The sequence below is a fragment of the Bubalus bubalis genome, chromosome 6 (assembly GCF_019923935.1).
Source record: "Bubalus bubalis isolate 160015118507 breed Murrah chromosome 6, NDDB_SH_1, whole genome shotgun sequence".
NCBI classification, from domain to species: domain Eukaryota; kingdom Metazoa; phylum Chordata; class Mammalia; order Artiodactyla; family Bovidae; genus Bubalus; species Bubalus bubalis.
Window position 1 is genome coordinate 104,794,866 of NC_059162.1, and position 17,947 is coordinate 104,812,812.

Sequence of the window (17,947 nt, forward strand, 5' to 3'; positions counted from 1 at the left end):
TGGGTCTCATTTCTTGATCCACTTTGAGAATCTCTTTCTTTTAACTGATGTACTTAGATCAGTTCAGTTCAGTTGCTCAGTCATGTCCGACTCTTTGCAACCCCATGAATTGCAGCACACCAGGCCTCCCTGTCCATCACCAACTCCCGGAGTTCACTCAAACTCACGTCCATCGAGTCGGTGATGCCATCCAGCCATCTCATCCTCTGTCATCCCCTTCTCCTCCTGCCCCCAATCCCTCCCAGCATCAGAGTCTTTTCCAGTGAGTCAACTCTTCACATGAGGTGGCCAAAGTATTGGAGTTTCAGCTTTAGCATCATTCCTTCCAAAGAACACCCAGGGCTGATCTCCTTTAGAATGGACTGGTTGGATCTCCTTGCAGTCCAAGGGACTCCCAAGAGTCTTCTCCAACACCACAGTTCAAAAGCATCAATTCTTTGGCGCTCAGCTTTCTTCACAGTCCAGCTCTCACATCCATACATGACCACAGGAAAAACCATAGCCTTGACTAGACGGACCTTTGTTGGCAAAGTAACGTCTCTGCTTTTGAATATGCTATCTAGGTTGGTCATAACTTTCCTTCCAAGGAGTAAGCATCTTTTAATTTCATGGCTGCAGTCACCATCTGCAGTGATTTTGGAGCCCAAAAAAAGAAAGTCTGACACTGTTTCCACTGTTTCCCTATCTATCTGCCATGAAATGAAGGGACCAGATGCCATGATCTTCGTTTTCTGAATGTTGAGCTTTAAGTCAACTTTTTCACTCTCCTCTTTCACTTTCATCAAGAGGCTTTTTAATTCCTCTTCACTTTCTGCCATAAGGGTGGTGTCATCTGCAAATCTGAGATTATTGATATTTCTCCCGGCAATCTTGATTCCAGCTTGTGCTTCTTCCAGCCCAGCGTTTCTCATGATGTACTCTGCATATAAGCTAAATAAGCAAGGTGACAATATACAGCCTTGACGTACTCCTTTTCCTATTTGGAACCAGTCTGTTGTTCCATGTCCAGTTCTAACTGTTGCTTCCTGACCTGCATACAGGTTTCTCAAGAGGCAGGTCAGGTGGTCTGGTATTCCCATCTCTTTCAGAATTTTCTACAGTTTGTTATGATCCACATAGTCAAAGGCTTTGGCATAGTCAATAAAGCAGAAGTAGATGTTTTTCTGGAACTCTCATCCTTTTTCCATGATCCAGCGGATGTTGGCAATTTGATCTTTAGCTCATTGACATCTAAAATGTTTACTGATAAAATTGGATAAATATCTACCATATTTATTACAGTTTTTTATTTTTTTGCCCTTGTACTTTGTCCTATTTTTGTCTTACACTATTTTTCTGCCTTTCATGGCTTTTAATTGAGCATTTTGTATGATTCCATTCTTTCTCCTTTCTTAGCATATCATTTTTACTTCTTTTTTACTTTTTAAAATGATTACCCTCAAGTTTGTGATATACATAAGTAATATAAGTCTACTTTCAAATAACACTATACTACTTCACAGATATAAAAATCCTAATTCCTCCTTTCCATCCTTTGTATGATTACTGTCATTCACTTCACTTAGGGATAAGTACACATAAGCATGTATATATACATATACATGCAAACATATATAATCTAATACATTGTTGCTATTTTTATTTTGAACAAATATCTTATCTGTTATATCGAGCTTCCTGCATAGCTCAGCTGGTAAAGAATCCACCTGCAATACAGGAGACCCCTGTTCCATTCCTGGGTTGGGAAGTTCCTCTGGAGAAGGGATAAGCTACTCATTCCAGTATTCTTGGGCTTCCCTGATGGCTCAGGTGGTAAAGAATCTGCCCGCGATGCAGGAGACTTGGATTCGATCCCTGGGTTGGGAAGATCCAAGTGGCAACCCACTCTAGTATTCTTGCCTGGAGAATCCCTATGGACCAAGGAGCCTGGCAGGCTACAGTCTATGGGGTCGCAAAGAATTGGACATGACTGAGCAACCAAGCCTCCATCTGTTAGATCAATTAAGAATGAGAAAATTAAGTTCTTATTTTGCCTTCACCTATTCCTTCTCCTGCTCTTCTTTTCTTTGTGTAGATCCAAGTTTCTAACCTATGTTATTTTCCTTCTGTCTAGAGAGTTCCGTTAACATTTCTTACAAGGCAGGTCTATAGGCAGCAAACTCCTTTGGTTTTTGTCTGAGAAAGGGTTTTTTTCTCCTTCACTTTAACTTTTCAAGGTACAGAATTCTAAGTTGATAGGTATTTTCTCTCAACCCTTTAAATATCTCACTCCATTCTCTTCTTGCTCACACGGCTTCTAAAGATGTAAGAATGGGGATTCTTGGGGATTCTCCTCTATAGATAAGATGGTTTTTTCCTCTGAAATCTTTCAAGATGTTATATCTTTGCTTTTCTTCATTTTGAATGTAATATGCCTAGACGTAGTATTTTTGGTCATGTATGCTGTTTGGTGTTCTCTGTCCTTCCTGGATCTGTGCTTTGGTGTCTGACTGTAATTTGGCCTTCAAATATTCCCTCTGTTCTTTCCTCTCTTCTCCTTCTGATCTTCCCATTATGTGTATGTTCCTCCTTTTGTATGTCCCACAGTTCTTGGATACCCAGTCTGTTCTGGGTGGGTTCTTTTTTCAGTCTTCTTTTTTCTTTGTTTTTCCATTTTAGAAGTTTCTGTTGAGATGTCCTCAAGTTCAGCAACTCTTTACTGTGTCCAGTCTCCTAATAAGCCCATCAAAAGCATTTTTCATTTCTATTTCAGTGTTTTTTTATCTCTAGCATTGCTTTTTTATTTTTCTTAGAATTTCCATCTTCTGCATATATTGCCCATCTGTTTTGCATGCTCTCTGCTTTATTTATTAGAACTCTTAGCGTAATAATTGTAGTTGTTTTAAAATTTTTATCTAATAATTCCAATATCCCTGCCATGCCTGAGTCTACTTTTGATACTTGGTCTGTCTCTTCAAACTGCATTTTTTGCATTGTAACTTCTTCCTGATAGCCAGGTATAATGTACTGGGTAAAAGGAATTGTTGTAAATAGGCCTTTGGTAATATAGAGGTAAGGTATGCGGAAGGAGAGATATTCTGTAGCCTTATGATTAGGTCTCAGTCTTTCGGTGAGGCTGTGCTCTTGGACTGTGAACTTCACCAGTGCTTCTCAGTCCCCCTCATCTCCCCTTAGATGGGACAAGATGGCTGGAGGGGGCTAGACTTGGGTATTTCCCTTCCCCCTGGTACGTTAGTCTCTGATCAAACCCCAGCAGGTTAAACTCTGGTAAAATAATTCTCCTGAGGGTAGACCTTGTTAAAAAGGACAGAATGCTCTGGCATACCTTTAAATGGCTCCTTTTCCTCCCTACCCCTGCTGGAAGTATGAGGGGATTTTTCTCCGATATTCACTGTGAGAACCTGGTTGAGCTTCTGGAGGTAAAACTCACAAAAGTGTGGGATGCCCCCCGCTACCCCATGAGTGGATCCCCCTGAAATTTTTAACTCTGAGACTTGTACACACTGAGCTTCCAGCAGTTCATCAATTGTAGTTTAGATTTTCCTACCTCTGCACTAGTTTCTGTTCAGGTTTCTTTTTAGTAAATTGTAATTCTCTGTATTCATCAGTCTGTCTCTTCAGACTTGATGAGGGGCAGCAGTTTGCCCTGTGACCTCACTTTTCTGATGGATTTTAAAAGGATTTTTCAGTTTGTTCAGCTTTTTACTTACTGTCAAGATGAAGTGGCGAATTCCACGCTCCTTACATGCTGGACCCTTCTCCGAATTTTTTTTTTACAGCCTCAAATTCCAATTTCATGGATCCAGTAGAAAACCAAAGCATGTGCTGTGCTTAGTCGCTCAGTCATGTCCGACGCTTTGCAACCCCATGGACTGTAGTCCACCAGGCTCCTCTGTCCTTGGGGATTCTCCAGGCATGAATGCTAGAGTGGGTTGCCATGCCCTCCTCCAGGGGATCTTAGCAACCCAGGGATCGAACCCAGGTCTCCTGCATTGCAGGTGGATTCTTTGCCATCTGAGCCACCAGGGAAACCCCAAACCAAAGCATGACAGTGTGCAAAAATATCTTTATGAGCTTAAGATTGGGAAATATTTTTAAAATAAGACAATAAGCATAAATTATAAAACAAAAAGTATTTAAACTTCCCTGGTGGTCCAGTGGTTAAGAATCTGCCTTGCAATGCAGGGGACACGGGTTTATCCCTGGCTGGGGAACTAAGATCCCACAGGCCACAGAGCAGCTAAGCCTGGCACTACAAGTACTGAGCCTGCATACTCCGGAGCCCATGTGCCACAACTAGAGAGGCTGTGTACCCCAAGGACATATCCTCAGTGATGCAACTAAGACCCAGCACATCCAAGCACTGGGACGACCCAGAGGGATGGTACGGGGAGGGAGGAAGGAGTGGGGTTCGGGATGGGGAACACGTGTATACCTGTGGCGGATTCATGTTGATGTATGGCAAAACCAATACAATACTGTAAAGTAATTAACCTCCAATTAAAATAAATAAATTTATATTTTAAAAAAACAAATAAATATATATTTTTTTTAAAAGAGAGAAAAAGTACATAACCTTTCCGTAGCTAGAAAAGATAATATCAGTATATTCAGCCATATTAAAATTAAAGCAGAGAAAGCTTGTCTCTCTTCCATTTGATATCAGTTTAGGTGGCTCAGCTGGGGCTGCAGGATCCATTTCCAAGATGATTCATTCATGCAGCTAACAAAATTGGTGCTGGCTGTGGATTCTCCTCTCCACAGATGTCTCCAGCAGGTAGCTTGGGCTTCCGCATACCAGGGTGACTGAGTTCAAAGAGCAAATGTCCCCAAGAGACAGGAAGTGGAGGCTATCATTTTCTTAAGGCTTGAGCCCCAAAATTAACAGCATTTCATTTCTTCCATATTCTATTGATCAAGCAGTCAAAGCCCAGATTCAAGAGAATGGGAGTAGACCCCATATCTTGATGGGAGGAGGGTCAAAGAATTTTGGACCATATTTTAAAACCACCTCATTCCACTCTCTGGACATAAGTTATTTTTCCCACTTGGAAAATGTATTCTTCCCTTTGCAAGGTTCCCCATTAAAGGTCTCATCCCTTTACAACATCAAACTTCAGATCTAGGATCTCATCATCAAAATCAGAGCCAGGCAAATGGGACCTCTCAGGTGCAGTTTCTTCTCAAACTGAAGACCTGTGACCTAAAGAAATGTGTTGTCTGCTCCCCATATAACCTGCATACAGTGGTGGGATAGGCATAATAACTTATAGATACACTTGTTAAAAGGGCAGAAAAACTGGAGGCACACGCAGTCACTGGTATGTAGAAATCCTGAAATCCAGGTGGGCATATGTTGCCAATTCCTTGATTAGATCCAATACTTTCTGGAAGTTGTTTCCATGGCTTTTTGGTTTTGTCCTCTGAGTCATCCTTCCTTTTCCATAAGAAAGCTGAGATTGCCTTCTCAGTCTTCTTCCTGATTGTAAAAGGTTGTGGATCCAAAGAATTCTTTTGTTTTGTACCATCTCAGTCCAAGCTGGAAATACTACTGCCAGAATGATTCTCTTAGAAACTTGAGAACTGAAACTGAAAGGATCTTGAAGAGGCTGTCAGTATGGGCTTAAAGGAAAGAGGAAAGTCTCAATGAAAGATGGAAGACGGGGGATACCTGCTAGGTAGTGATGGAAAGTGTGATAACACTGTCACCCGCATGAACATGGAACTAGGAAGTGTTCCTGATGAACTCGGTGAAATACTAGATTTCCAGACAGTCATGAAGTGCCACCTGGCTTCTCACTGCCTGTGATAAAATGTAAGATGAGAGAGATGAGCTTAAAAAAAAAAATTAAACATTTTAAAGTCCAGGACTCACAATATGGAAATGTTTCTCATTTCCAGTCTCTCCAGAAGGCAAATAATCCTAAATTAAGAAAGGGTCAAAACCAGAATGGGACAATAAAAATCTTTGGTTAAGATGTCAGAATGACTTAAGACTCTGTTTCACAGACTCTTTGAGATCAAAAGGCCCTCTGAAAATCTCAAGGGCAAGTCTCACAGATTCTCTTCCTTAAACAATAGGATTTTTAAAAATCTTCAGGGCATTGTCTAACAGCAGCTATGAGGAAGACCAAAGTAAAGAAAGGCTTGTCTTCAAAAGATTTGTGACTGTGGCTTTTGACTAAAGAAATAAATCTCAGTAGTATTCATAGAAAACCACCCAAGTTTCATTCTGGTGGAAGCATTACCATCTCAGGCTAAGAGGGCCAGAGATGATACAAAACGAACAGAATCGTTTGGACCCCAACCTTTTACAGGCTTCTATTCAAGGCCCTCTCAACTTTACTCATAATCTTTCTGTGATCTTTTATGCTTCTTTCTGCTTCCCAGTCCCAAAGCCAGGGTCGTGTGTGTTGGGCTTTTGTTACTGCAGCGCCCTGTTTCTGGTACCACAGTCTGCTCCAGCAGCCTTCTCCTACGTAACAAACCACTACAAAACTTCACAGCTTACAACAACAACGTGGGCAGTGCTGGGTGGCAGCAGCTGGTCTCTCTTCCCTGCAGTGTCAGCTGTGGTGGCTTGACCAGGACTGGAGGATCCACTTCCACCACAGGGTTGACAGGCTGTCTCTGGCTGTTGGTTTCTCTTCACATGAACCCACCACAGGCTTTGCCTGCTCACACGTGGTGGTCAGGTTCCAAGAGTGAATGTCCCATGAAGAAATAAGTGGAAACTGCCAGTAAAATTTACATACAGTGAAATGTACATATCTTTATATATCATTTGAGTTTTAATTAATGTTAATACCTATGTAGCCACAGCCCCAATCAAGCTAAGAGTCATTTCTACCACCCCCTTGAAGTTACCTCATGCCTCCTTAAAGTCAGTCTTCACTCTCACCTTTATTCCGATTTCTGTCACTATAGTCTAGATTCTCTTGTTTCTGAACTTAATATGCAGATGACACCACCCTTATGGCAGAAAGTGAAGAAGAACTAAAGAGCCTCTTGATGAAAGTGAAAGAGGAGAGTGAAAAAGTTGGCTTAAAGCTCAACATTCAGAAAACGAAGATCATGGCATCCAGTCCCATCACTTCATGGCACATAGATGGGGAAACAGTGGCTGACTTTATTTTTGGGGGCTCCAAAATCACTGCAGATGGTGATTGCAGCCATGAAATTAAAAGACACTTACTCCTTGGAAGGAAAGTTATGACCAACCTAGACAGCATATTAAAAAGCAGAAACATTACTTTGCCAACAAAGGTCCGTCTAGTCAAGGCTGTGGTTTTTCCAGTAGTCATGTATGGATGTGAGAGTTGGACTATAAAGAAAGCTGAGCGCCAAAGAATTGATGCTTTTGAACTGTGGTGTTGGAAAATACTCTTGAGAGTCCCTTGTACTGCAAGGAGATCCAACTAGTCCATCCTAAAGGAAATCAGTCCTGGGTATTCATTGGAAGGACTGATGTGGAAGCTGAAACTCCAACATTTTGGCCACCTGATGCAAAAAGCTAACTCATTTGAAAAGACCCTGATTTGGGGAAAGATTGAAGGCAGGAGGAGAAGGGGACAACAGAGGATGAGATGGTTAGATGGCATCACCAACTCAACGGACATGAGTTTGGGTAAACTCCAGGAGTTGGTGATGGACAGGGAGGCCTGGCGTACTGTAGTTCATGGGGTCACCAAGAGTCGGACATGACTGAGCAACTGAACTGAACTGAACTTAATATATAAATGGAATCAGACTGTGTGTACTATTTTGTATTGTTTCTTTTACTCAAAATAATGTTTTTGAGAAGCATTCTATCAACGGTTCTTTTTTTTTTTTACTGCCAAGTGTATTCCAACAAATAAATGTTCATACACAATTTGTGTATCTGTTCTCTTGTTGATAGACATTTGGGTTGGTTGTAGTGTGAGGCTATTTTGACTAACCTGCTTTGAACATTCTAATAAGTGTCTTTCTACAGACATACATTTTCACTTATTTTTATTACTCTTTATCTCTTTGAGTTCCTGCATTTTTATCTGTCTTGTGTTCAGTGAAAGAGTCATATTATGACATGGAATACTAATCATTTCTTAACAGACATGAGCCAATACTTATTCTATTAAATCTTCCGTCATACCCACCCGCAGGAGCCCCTGCCCATTCTTGGGCCTTTTGTGACTTATCAGATGGAGCAGCTTGGCTCTCATCATTCCCCACTCTTGGTTAAAGATTCAGCTTTCTTAGGTCTGCTGAGCCAGTTGCTACTTTGCCACTCTGCTTTCCAGCTTCCAGAGTTTTAAGTTGTCTCCTTTCTTGTTATCTGGCTCATTTTTGTGGTTTTAAGAGAGAAAAGAGTTAAATGTATATTTCAATTCCTCTTGTTTACCCTTTTTCTTTTTTTCCCCTGTCTTTCTTTTTCATCTGTCACTTTCCACATCCTGCTTCTCTCCATTTTCTTCTCTCCATCTTGCTTCCCCTTAGAATTAGAATGATGAAGGTGAAAGAGTCCTCAGAGAATGTCTGGCTCAGCCCCTCTGTGATGTGGGCGGCAGACCTGAGGCCCAGAGAGGACACCAGTCCATCCACAGCTCACACAGCTACTTCTTTTATCTTTTTGCCTTTAACAACAAAAGAGTCTTTTTGCCCTCCTGCCATTCAGTTAGTGAGCCAGGACAGTGTAAAGAAGCAGAGTACCCCCTACTCAAGTGGAAGCCTAGAAATCAGATCAGCAGAAAGAATGCTGTAGCTGGTCAGGCACATGAGTCTTCTCGACAGACCAAGAGAAGCAGCTCTGGGGAGCTCTGTCTCTTTCTTCCGTGCTCACCCTGATTCTCCCCTTGCAGCACAGTGCCAGGTGGGGGGTTGCAGTTGGGAGAGTGCCCAGCTATCTTGACAGAAGAAACGACTGAAACAAATATACAGATGGGCCCTTCAGGCCCTTTGCATGTTTTTCTTTATTCCGTTTTTTTTCTATTTTCACTACTGTCTTTGAGCCTAAGTCTTAATGTAGAAGATGACAAAGGAACTCTAAGGCCTAGAATGGAAAGCAAGGGAAGTAACTGGTGGTTTAACCACTCTAGGTCCCAGGCCAGGCACACACAAGCACACTCATGCTAATATTGCCATAGCCCCACAGCTTGGTACACAGAGCATGTGAGAGATACCAAGAATACGTAAAGCAGCCAAGAACTGAAAATGAAAGTACAGCCATCTGGAAAATTGCTTAGATTTTCTTTTCAGTGTAAAGAAGACAAAGTGCAAGTTCTGTGCCTTGGCTGGTCTGGGCTCTTCTCCCAGCAGGCTGCGTTCCCAGAGCCTGTGGTCATGCATTTGGGCTGGCAGCAGCTGGGCACAGTCACCCTGTACTCCCTCCCACAGTGTTTCACCAGCTTAGCAGCTGGGAATCCTGTAGAGGCCAGAGCCCAGGGTGGAAAGACGAAGAGAGCTCTGTTCTCCGACTTCTCTACTCTGAAACTCTTTAAACTGCTTTGATTCTTTGTCTCCTGCAGTTTGTATTTACTTGAACAAGAATGGCAGCACAGGCCCCCACTTAGATAAGAAGAAAGTCCAGCAGCTCCCTGACCATTTTGGGCCAGCCCGAGCCTCCGTGGTGTTGCAGCAGGCTGTGCAGGCTTGCATCGACTGTGCTTATCACCAGAAAACCGTCTTCAGCTTCCTCAAGCAGGGCCACGGTGGTGCAGTTATCTCAGGTAAGCACTCTGGTCTGGTATGGCTTCTAGCCAGAGAGGCAGACCTTTGCAACTAGTTGATTTCTAGCAAGGCCCCCTGGATTTTACTTCACACCAGTAGGCTCTGGAATGAAGTTTTCCATTCTTCAGAGTCCTCATTTCAACTCCCAGAGTCCTCGAGGTCTTCTGCATATCGCTGTCAAGTAGAATACCACTAGTGCAGACTCTGCTTAACTCCAGTCTCTAAAGAGACTCCCTCCTGTCTACCTACCTAGCCTCTGGCATACAGAAAATATGCAAGTATGTTGCTTTAAAAATGCTTCAGAAGAAACAAATCCAGAGGGGGCTCTATTGGGGCAACAGGAGAGTTTCTCCAGACTGCCCCAGCCTCCCAGCTGGCTTCAGGGAACCACAGAAGTCTTCTCTCGTTCTTTAGACCCCTAGTCCTCAGCCAGCCCCGATACAGAGAAGTTGAATATCCTGGGGCAGAGTGGGAAGAATCAGTCTTCTCTTTCCTGCATTGGGAGTTTGAGTCAGTTGCACAATGTGTGGTTTTTTTTTTGCTTTGGTTGTTTGCTTTCACTAAGAATAGTCACTTCTGCTGTGTCCTGGTTCTGTTTCAGTTTTCCTGAGTCCAAAAACCCCGTCTTTACCCACCAAACCTATGAAGACTTGACCTTGAGCCTTTCGATCTTTATTATGTAGTACTCCATAATCTCCTTTCCCTGCCCTCTAACTAATCAATATCCAGCCTCAGGAAACCCAGCTGACATGGAAGACCCCATAAATACCACAAATGAGTTCTTTTAGCAGACATTCATTGAGCCCTGACTATGTGAGAGGTTATTGACAGACACTGGCCAGAGGAAGGGAAGAAAAGACGATGACATGCTCAGGCTGTGCCCTGACAGAAAAGGACTAGATCATAGCTAATCGTGGGAGGTGTTATAATACGTGAGAAATGCATGCAGGGTGGTGTGGGAGCCCGGACACAGAGTAATTAATTGCCTGCCCAGAGGATGGGGACAGGCAGGGAAAGAATTGCTAGAAATGGCTGAAAACTGCATGGGAAATCAAGCCTTTCTTTCCTTGTGAGGCTAAGGCCTCTGCCTGGCTTCTCGTTTGCTTCCATGCTGCAGTCTGCAGGGACCCAGCCATCTTTACCACCTTCCCTTAGTGACTGCCACCCACACCTTCTCTAGGGTTCTTTCTTTGTCCCCTAGATTTGTTCCTGAGAGTGACCTATCTCCACATTCCCTTGCTGCCCTCAAAGACGGATGCAGAGGCCTTTTGCTTGTTCGGGAGTCCCTTCTCCAGAATCTTCAGGACCCAGGGATCGAACACTGATCTCCTGCACTGCAGGCAGATTCTTTACAATCTGAGCCACCAGGGAAGCCCAGGGATTATATGATATGTTTTGAATAGAAATAAATAGGGGTTTAGAGAAAAAAAAAAAGACATGAATGTTGCCAAAATTCGAGTTGCCCTTATCCAGATGAGATTGTACATCTCAGCCATTGCTGGCAATAGCTGTGTTCTCCTCTGCTGCCCAGCTCCTCTGTTCTTAAGCAGTTCTTAAGGAAATGAACAGATTTCCTTGGGAGGCCCAGCCAACTGATCGAGCAGATAGAATTATGTTCACAGTTGTTTCACAGCCTGAGCAGAATCATTCCAGAGCCCCAGGTGCAACAGACCTGGCCTGGCCACTCCCATTATTGCAAACCCTTTGGAGTTGGAGGCAAAAATCAAACCCTCAGGGGAGGGAGAGGAGGGGAGGAGGGAAACCTGGGCACCATTCACCTCTGTGTAACCAGGTAAGCCTGAGGCAAGCAGTGGGCCGGACTCCTGTTTAGCTCTGCGCTGTGCTACGAGCTGACGTGCTGGGCCCTGTTTACTTAACTCCACAGCCGTGTTTGACCGAGAGCAGCACACGCTCAACCTGCCAGCAGTCAACAGCATCACCTACGTCCTCCGCTTCCTGGAGAAGCTCTGCCACAACCTTCGCAGTGACAATCTGTTTGGCAACCAGCCCTTTACACAGACTCACTTGTCACTTAGCACCACAGAGTACAGCCACAGCCACGACAGGTACCTACCAGGTAGGAGCTGGGTTGGGGTCTGGGTGAAAAGGGGAGGCAGGGCTAGTAGCAGCCACGAGGGCCCAGGGCCACCCCTCAGACCTGCTGTCCCAGCACCTACTGTCCTGAGATTTGGTTTTCTGTCCCTTACCTTTCCCTCATCTGGCGCTTTTTGGTCTCCTCTCATCTTTACTGTCTCTTTAGGATTCTGTTTCCTATCTCTAAGACTTTCCTCTGGATTTTTATCCCTAAAGAAATGGTGGTTCACAGTTTTCCTCAGCTCCAAACTGCATGCAGAGCCACTGTGAAGTCACAGGACATCTCCCAGAGTGATCTGGCAGCAAAGTCCTAACACAGAACTCCCTTGCCAGCGGGAGGGTTTGGTCTCAGGCTTCAGATTGAGAATTTGCTCCCTAGTGATTGGCCATCCACTCTTTCCTTTGGCACGTGGCCCTAACTCCTCCAGCAGCGCCAGTCTAGCAAGTCGATTCAAGTTCCTGCTGTTTCTAACTAGACTGGAAAATAACTTTCTTAGTTAACATACCAGACCCACAACGGGGAAGCGGATGCCACGTGGCCAGATCAGTGACTAAGCACTTCCCGAGAGAGGTTTGAGTGAATGGAACCCGGCATCTCTAATCTGGAGCACAGGACACAGCACAACAGGGAGGGAAGGAAAGCTCGGCCTTAAACTAGCGAGGTAGGTCACTGTGGAGAGAGGGAGGAAAGGCCCTTGAAAAGAGTCCCCTGGACCTTGTCCTGGCCAGAGGAGTAGAGGCAGTGCTATCAGCGCTGGGGCTGTGCTTCCTGTTGATGGGGGAGTGTAACTCCCAAAGGTGCTCCCTTCTGACCCGCGCGAGTCGTGTTCCCACCCTGCCTTCCCTTTTTTCTTTTCATCATTGTCAGAATCACTTCTGATAAAAGTGCCACTTCTGGAGAATGTGCTGGAAAAGTGACTGCTCACCCAGCACCACCACCCTCCTCCCAGTCTTATCTCCTCTGCACCCAAACAAGAATTACTTATGTGACTTGCATGCCTGGCAAAAAGATACCAGAATTTCTAATGCTCCTTCTAGGGGCCCCATCACCTGGTCCCTGCAGACATATCTGTGACCCTCTCACTGACCCTTCAGAAAGAACTTCTCATCTAACCTTCTCTAGATTGCTTTCTTTTAACCTGAGACTCTCTGTGTACAGAAAAGAGCATTCTTACTTACAGTTAGGGTATTGCACTGGGAGTCTGGGCTAGGCATGGTGGAGCAGGTGCAGACAAGGCAGGTTGTTAAATATCCCCTGCTGTTGGCATTCGGGAACTCTGAGCTGCACTTCAATAATAAAAGTTAGCCCTACCTGTGATTCTGAAAGAATGGATACATGGGAGAGGGTAGCATGTCCATGAATGTTGCTGCTAATCTAAAGAGAGTTCTCAAAGGAATAGAAATTCAGAATTCTTAAATGGAATACCACCACTGAGAATCAAGAGAAACGCACTTGTAGCAGCATGCAGAGGCTGGTAGGGATACACATCATGGACCTGCGGTTGTGACGATAGCTTGGGATTGGGGCATGACCTTTCCCGGGAATTCTGCTCCAGTTTGCATCTCTCTGATTCAACTACCAGATAAGGGGAAGCAGGCTTTAGCCACTCTTCCTTCTTGCCTCACCAACTAAGAAGAGATGAAGACAAGGGTTATCACCTTCCCCATCAGCTGCCTCTCTTTCCTTCTCTCTTTTTCAGACAGATTCAGCCAGCTCTCTGCTTTCCTATGCTCTCTAACCTCTGTTTCTCATAGTGAGTGCTTATCAGTTTGGCTACTCTCACCCTAGTTTGTTTGCCTCCCTGAAATGTTTTAACTCTGCCCAGACAAACCAGAGCTTTGCCCAACTTTCTAATACTTCTGTGCTCCCTCACTTATCTCTTCTGCCTGCCTGACTACCTGCCTTCTCTGCCTCACTTCTCTTTGCCCCACCCCGATCATTTATCATTTCTTAACACTTTTCTGATTAGTTATCCAAACCTCTGCTGAAGAGCTTGATCTGCATAAGGGCTTTCTTCTGATTTGCCCTTTGAAGCTGGTATTTATGAACTTCCACCCTTCTGCCTGGCTACCGTCTTCTACTAGTTCCACATCTGGAGGTACCACCTCTCTTATCCAGGAACTTACTGGCATCCTCTCTCCTCCCTACAGCCTTGTCTCCATACTACCCTACCCATTAGAAAGACAGAAAAGACAGAAAGTGAAGTTGCTCAGTTGTGTCAACTCTTTGCAACCCCATGGACTGTAGCCTACCAGGCTCCTCCATCCATGGAATTTTCCAGGCAAGAGTACTGGAGTGGATTGCCATTTCCTTCTCCAGGGGATCTTTCCAACCCAGAGATTGAACCCAGGTCTCCTGCATTGCAGGCAGAAGACACTTTACCTTCTGAGCCACCAGGGAAGCCCCATTAGGGTCTTGGACTGACTGACAACTCATTTTCAATATAGCAAATAGTCACCAAATGTACATCCCATTAGGCTTCCTTACCTAAGTTGAGATTTAGTTTTTTCCTCCAATGTTTTATTTTGAAAAGTTTCAGGCTTACTGAAAAGTTATACAGTAATACAGTGAGTAGCCATGTACTCTTCACCTAGACTTACCACCTAATTTTTTGCAGTATTTATTTGTTTCTCTAAGTATATATGCATGTATTTCTGTCTATATATTTTTTATTTACTGAACCATTTGAGTATTAACTGCAGGTGAGAGACTTGATCCTTAAACACTTTTTTATATGTATCTCCTAAGAACAAGAACACCATACTACTATCATTCTTGAGAAGTTTATCATTAATAAAATCTACTAGTTGATATATATATATATATATATAATATAGTCCATATACAGATTTCCCCAACTGTCCTAGTAACATCCTTTGTAACTTTTTTCCTTTATCCAAAATCCCATGAAGAGTGATCCACTGCATTTACTTATCCTGTCTCTTTAGTTTTCTTTTGTCTAGAGCAGTTTTCCAGCCGTTTTGTCTACTTTTCATGATCTGACATTGGCATTTCGAAGAATTCAGGCCAGTTGTTCTGGTTCAGATAATCAAACATTTGACAAATACTTACGTGTCCTAGATCCTATACTGGACTATGGGGAGACAGACAATAGACTCAATCCCTGCTCTGAACGAGTTCTCAGCTGAGAGAGGGAGATACAGGCAAACCTGTATGTAGTGAGAGCATGGAACCAGAGGTTCTCTGGCCCAGCCAGGAATGATGAACAAGGAATCAGCTGAAGAAGAAGTCGAGGAAGGATTCTTCAGGGCAGCGATGTCAGATCAGAGTTCCTTCTTCAGAGTTACATACATGGCAGGATCGAAGAAGAGGCCTATGAAGATTGAGAGAGAGAGGGTTCTTTCTGGGTCTCCAATAACTGCTGATATTAAACAGGAGATCGTATTACCTTAGCCGGTCCCCATGACTGTTAATCTTCTCTGTAATTGAATCCAGCTAGCATTCACCTATGGGCTTGCTGATTCCTCTCTGCTGAAGGAAGTGGTTCATTTGTCCTAGGACAATAAGTTCCTTGTGCCTGTCTTTCCAGTTACCATCCAGGTCGTCTAAGTTGTTTATAGAGTGGTTCTCCTGCCAGACCACTCCCCACCCCCTGCTGCCACACACACACACACATTCAGAGAATAAAAGCCAAGTAAGAACTGTGAAATTTCTTCAGTGCCCTTTCATTCCCATACAAGGTTTCCTCATAGAAGTGTCAGAGTTTTAGGATGACTCAAATGTTCATAAATAGTTGAAACTCAATTCAATTATTCAATTATTAGTAGCAATTCAATTATTTGGTCAGACAATCAGTCAACCCAGTATTTATTGACTGCACGATGCCAAGCTCCGATGTCGGCAGAGAGGGCTCCATTGTAAACTAGGAGTCAAGGTCATTACACCCCACAGAGTTTACAGCCTGGTAGAGAATACGAACAAATAAGCAAAGGAATTAATTCATGGTGATGAGTGCTTTAATGGAACAGGTTCAAAGTTCAAAAGTTCAAACCAGGTGTGTCAGGGAAGACTTTTCAGAAGAAATGATATATAAGCTTGGACCTGAAGGAGTAGGATAATGAGGTAAAGATGCCACAGATCCAAAGAAATGGAGGAGGGGAATGATAAAGAATGTTCTTGTTGACTGAGATGTGAGACTGTGAGGGGCAAGAGGAAGCCTGACTTGTCTCAGAGGAATTGAATGTTCCTCTGAATGTACTGCTGAAACACAGAGTAGAAAAGAAGGGTGTGAGTGGTGAGGCTGTAGTGGGAGCAAAGGCCTAGGCAGACAAGGTCTAATGACCAGCTTACGGACGTTACGTCGTTGAGCCGTGAGGACCCATGAGAGTATTTAAAGCCATGACTGTGATATGGAAGGAACATAATCCGACTTGTGTTTTTGAAAGCTCACTCAGGATACTTACTGTGTGGGAGAACAGGCTGGAGTGGAGCAAGAGGTAGGCAGGGAAACCAGTTGGAGGCTTCTGAAGTCTGTGAAGCCTCCTAGATTTGGGGCTTGTCCTTTCCTTTGATACCAAAATCTAAATACAATTGGATGAACATCCCCATCCCACATAACCCAGGCTGGGATTATATTTTCCTCACAGCAGTTTGTACTTCTCACTCAGAATTTCTGCTTCTGAGTCAGAGCTTAATCCATTATCCCCCACCACCCCCTCCCCAGCCCCCTGTCAGTTCCTGGAGCTAATGGTTTGACCCCACCATGTGACCCAGCGCCTCATCCTTCTTTTCCCTGAGGAAGAACTAACACAAGGCTGTTACGTGTAACAGACTAATACTGAGGTTTGAGGGTGGAAAGAAGGATGATTACCACAAAGGAAAGGAAGCATTTTTGTTACAGTGTTGATCAGATGTTATAGCAAATATCTGACTGGCCTTTTTCACCCCAGGCCTCAGCCTGCTGCTGTTTTCGGGGGCCCACTCTCAGTTTGGGGGAACCCTCTGTTTGCTCTGTCCCTTCCATCCCATACCTCCTCCCTTCCAAGCCCTTAGTGGGGCCAACGGCAGATTGGTTCTTTTGAAAGGCAGATAGTAGAATGGGGGCCAGAGTTACAATAAGGCAGATCTCAGCTCAAAAAGGAAGGCATTTGGTAATGAATCAAAAATGTCCAACAATAAAACTGATTGTAAAGTGGACTTGAGCAGTGTATCATCAGCGAGTCAGATGAGCACACTAATCTACTGGGCTAGATATGAATACTGAAGCATCTCTAGAGTCATCTGAGAACCTCTGCTTCTGAGATTCAAGGACTCAATGCTCAGAAGCATGCTTTCCCCTTCATGGGAATAAATTGATCTCTTTTTGCAAAGGTAAGATTGTATGAAACTCTGGTCTAAAAAAGTCAAAACCAAAGCTGTTTTGATAGACACCGGGATGAGGCCCAGACTCCACCCAGGAGCTGGGTGTACTGCAGGGCTCTGTGGAGCACAGTTGGAAAGCATTGCAGTCTTCTGCCCTGGCATTCCTCTACTGAAGGCAGCCTGGGCCTCATTTGATCAGCCTTAAGCAGACTAGAACCTCCCAGAGCCTTGGGCACTATGCTTCATTTTTCTTCATCTCATTAGGTTAAGATTTAATGACCCTGCCTAGTCCAGGTGCCACCAGTCCAGATTTCCAGACCCCTCAACTCAGAATCCAGATTTCAGTTAGCATTCTTAGCATTGCCAAGACTAGAGACACTTAACTGATTCTGCATCAGCATCTGGTGAGCCCCTGGCATTGTCATCATAATTATTCTTCACATCTCTTAGCTCATGTGAAGTCAGTGGTACTAACCCAGTCTTAGCTGAGTAAAAGGAGCACTAGAAAGGTGAGATTACCACCATGCCGATAAATACAGAAAGTAGAGTTCATCTTTTTCTTGAGCTACTACAGAGAACTTCGCTGTACCACTGCAACTCTGAATGAAGAATAAAATACAACTCCCTACTGTTGTAACAGCCATCCCATTCTGTTTTCTCAGTTAATGTTCTAAGCATAACAGAGGGTGAGTTTTCCCCATTTTACAGATGAAGAGACTAGTACTCAGAAAAGACAAACGAGTTACCTTGACTCATATACATAGTGAAAGTCAGGAGCCAAGAGATGGAACCCAGGCATCCTATTTCTTATATTGGACTCCT

At 43.9% G+C, this 17,947-nt stretch overlaps 1 protein-coding gene across 16 annotated transcripts in view; it reads left to right on the forward strand.

Annotated features, from left to right (window-relative positions):
* The window catches only part of SCMH1 (Scm polycomb group protein homolog 1), a 221,940-nt gene that overhangs the window by 195,042 nt on the left and 8,951 nt on the right, over positions 1-17,947 (forward strand). For 15 of the 16 annotated variants that reach the window (XM_025288975.2, XM_025288978.2, XM_025288969.2 and 12 more), the window contains 2 exons: positions 9,507-9,707; positions 11,594-11,785. In XM_025288975.2, the coding sequence (XP_025144760.1) occupies positions 9,507-9,707; positions 11,594-11,785 (393 nt within the window). The remainder of the gene's footprint in view (positions 1-9,506; positions 9,708-11,593; positions 11,786-17,947) is intronic. The other variant, XM_025288974.2, reaches the window with a different exon arrangement.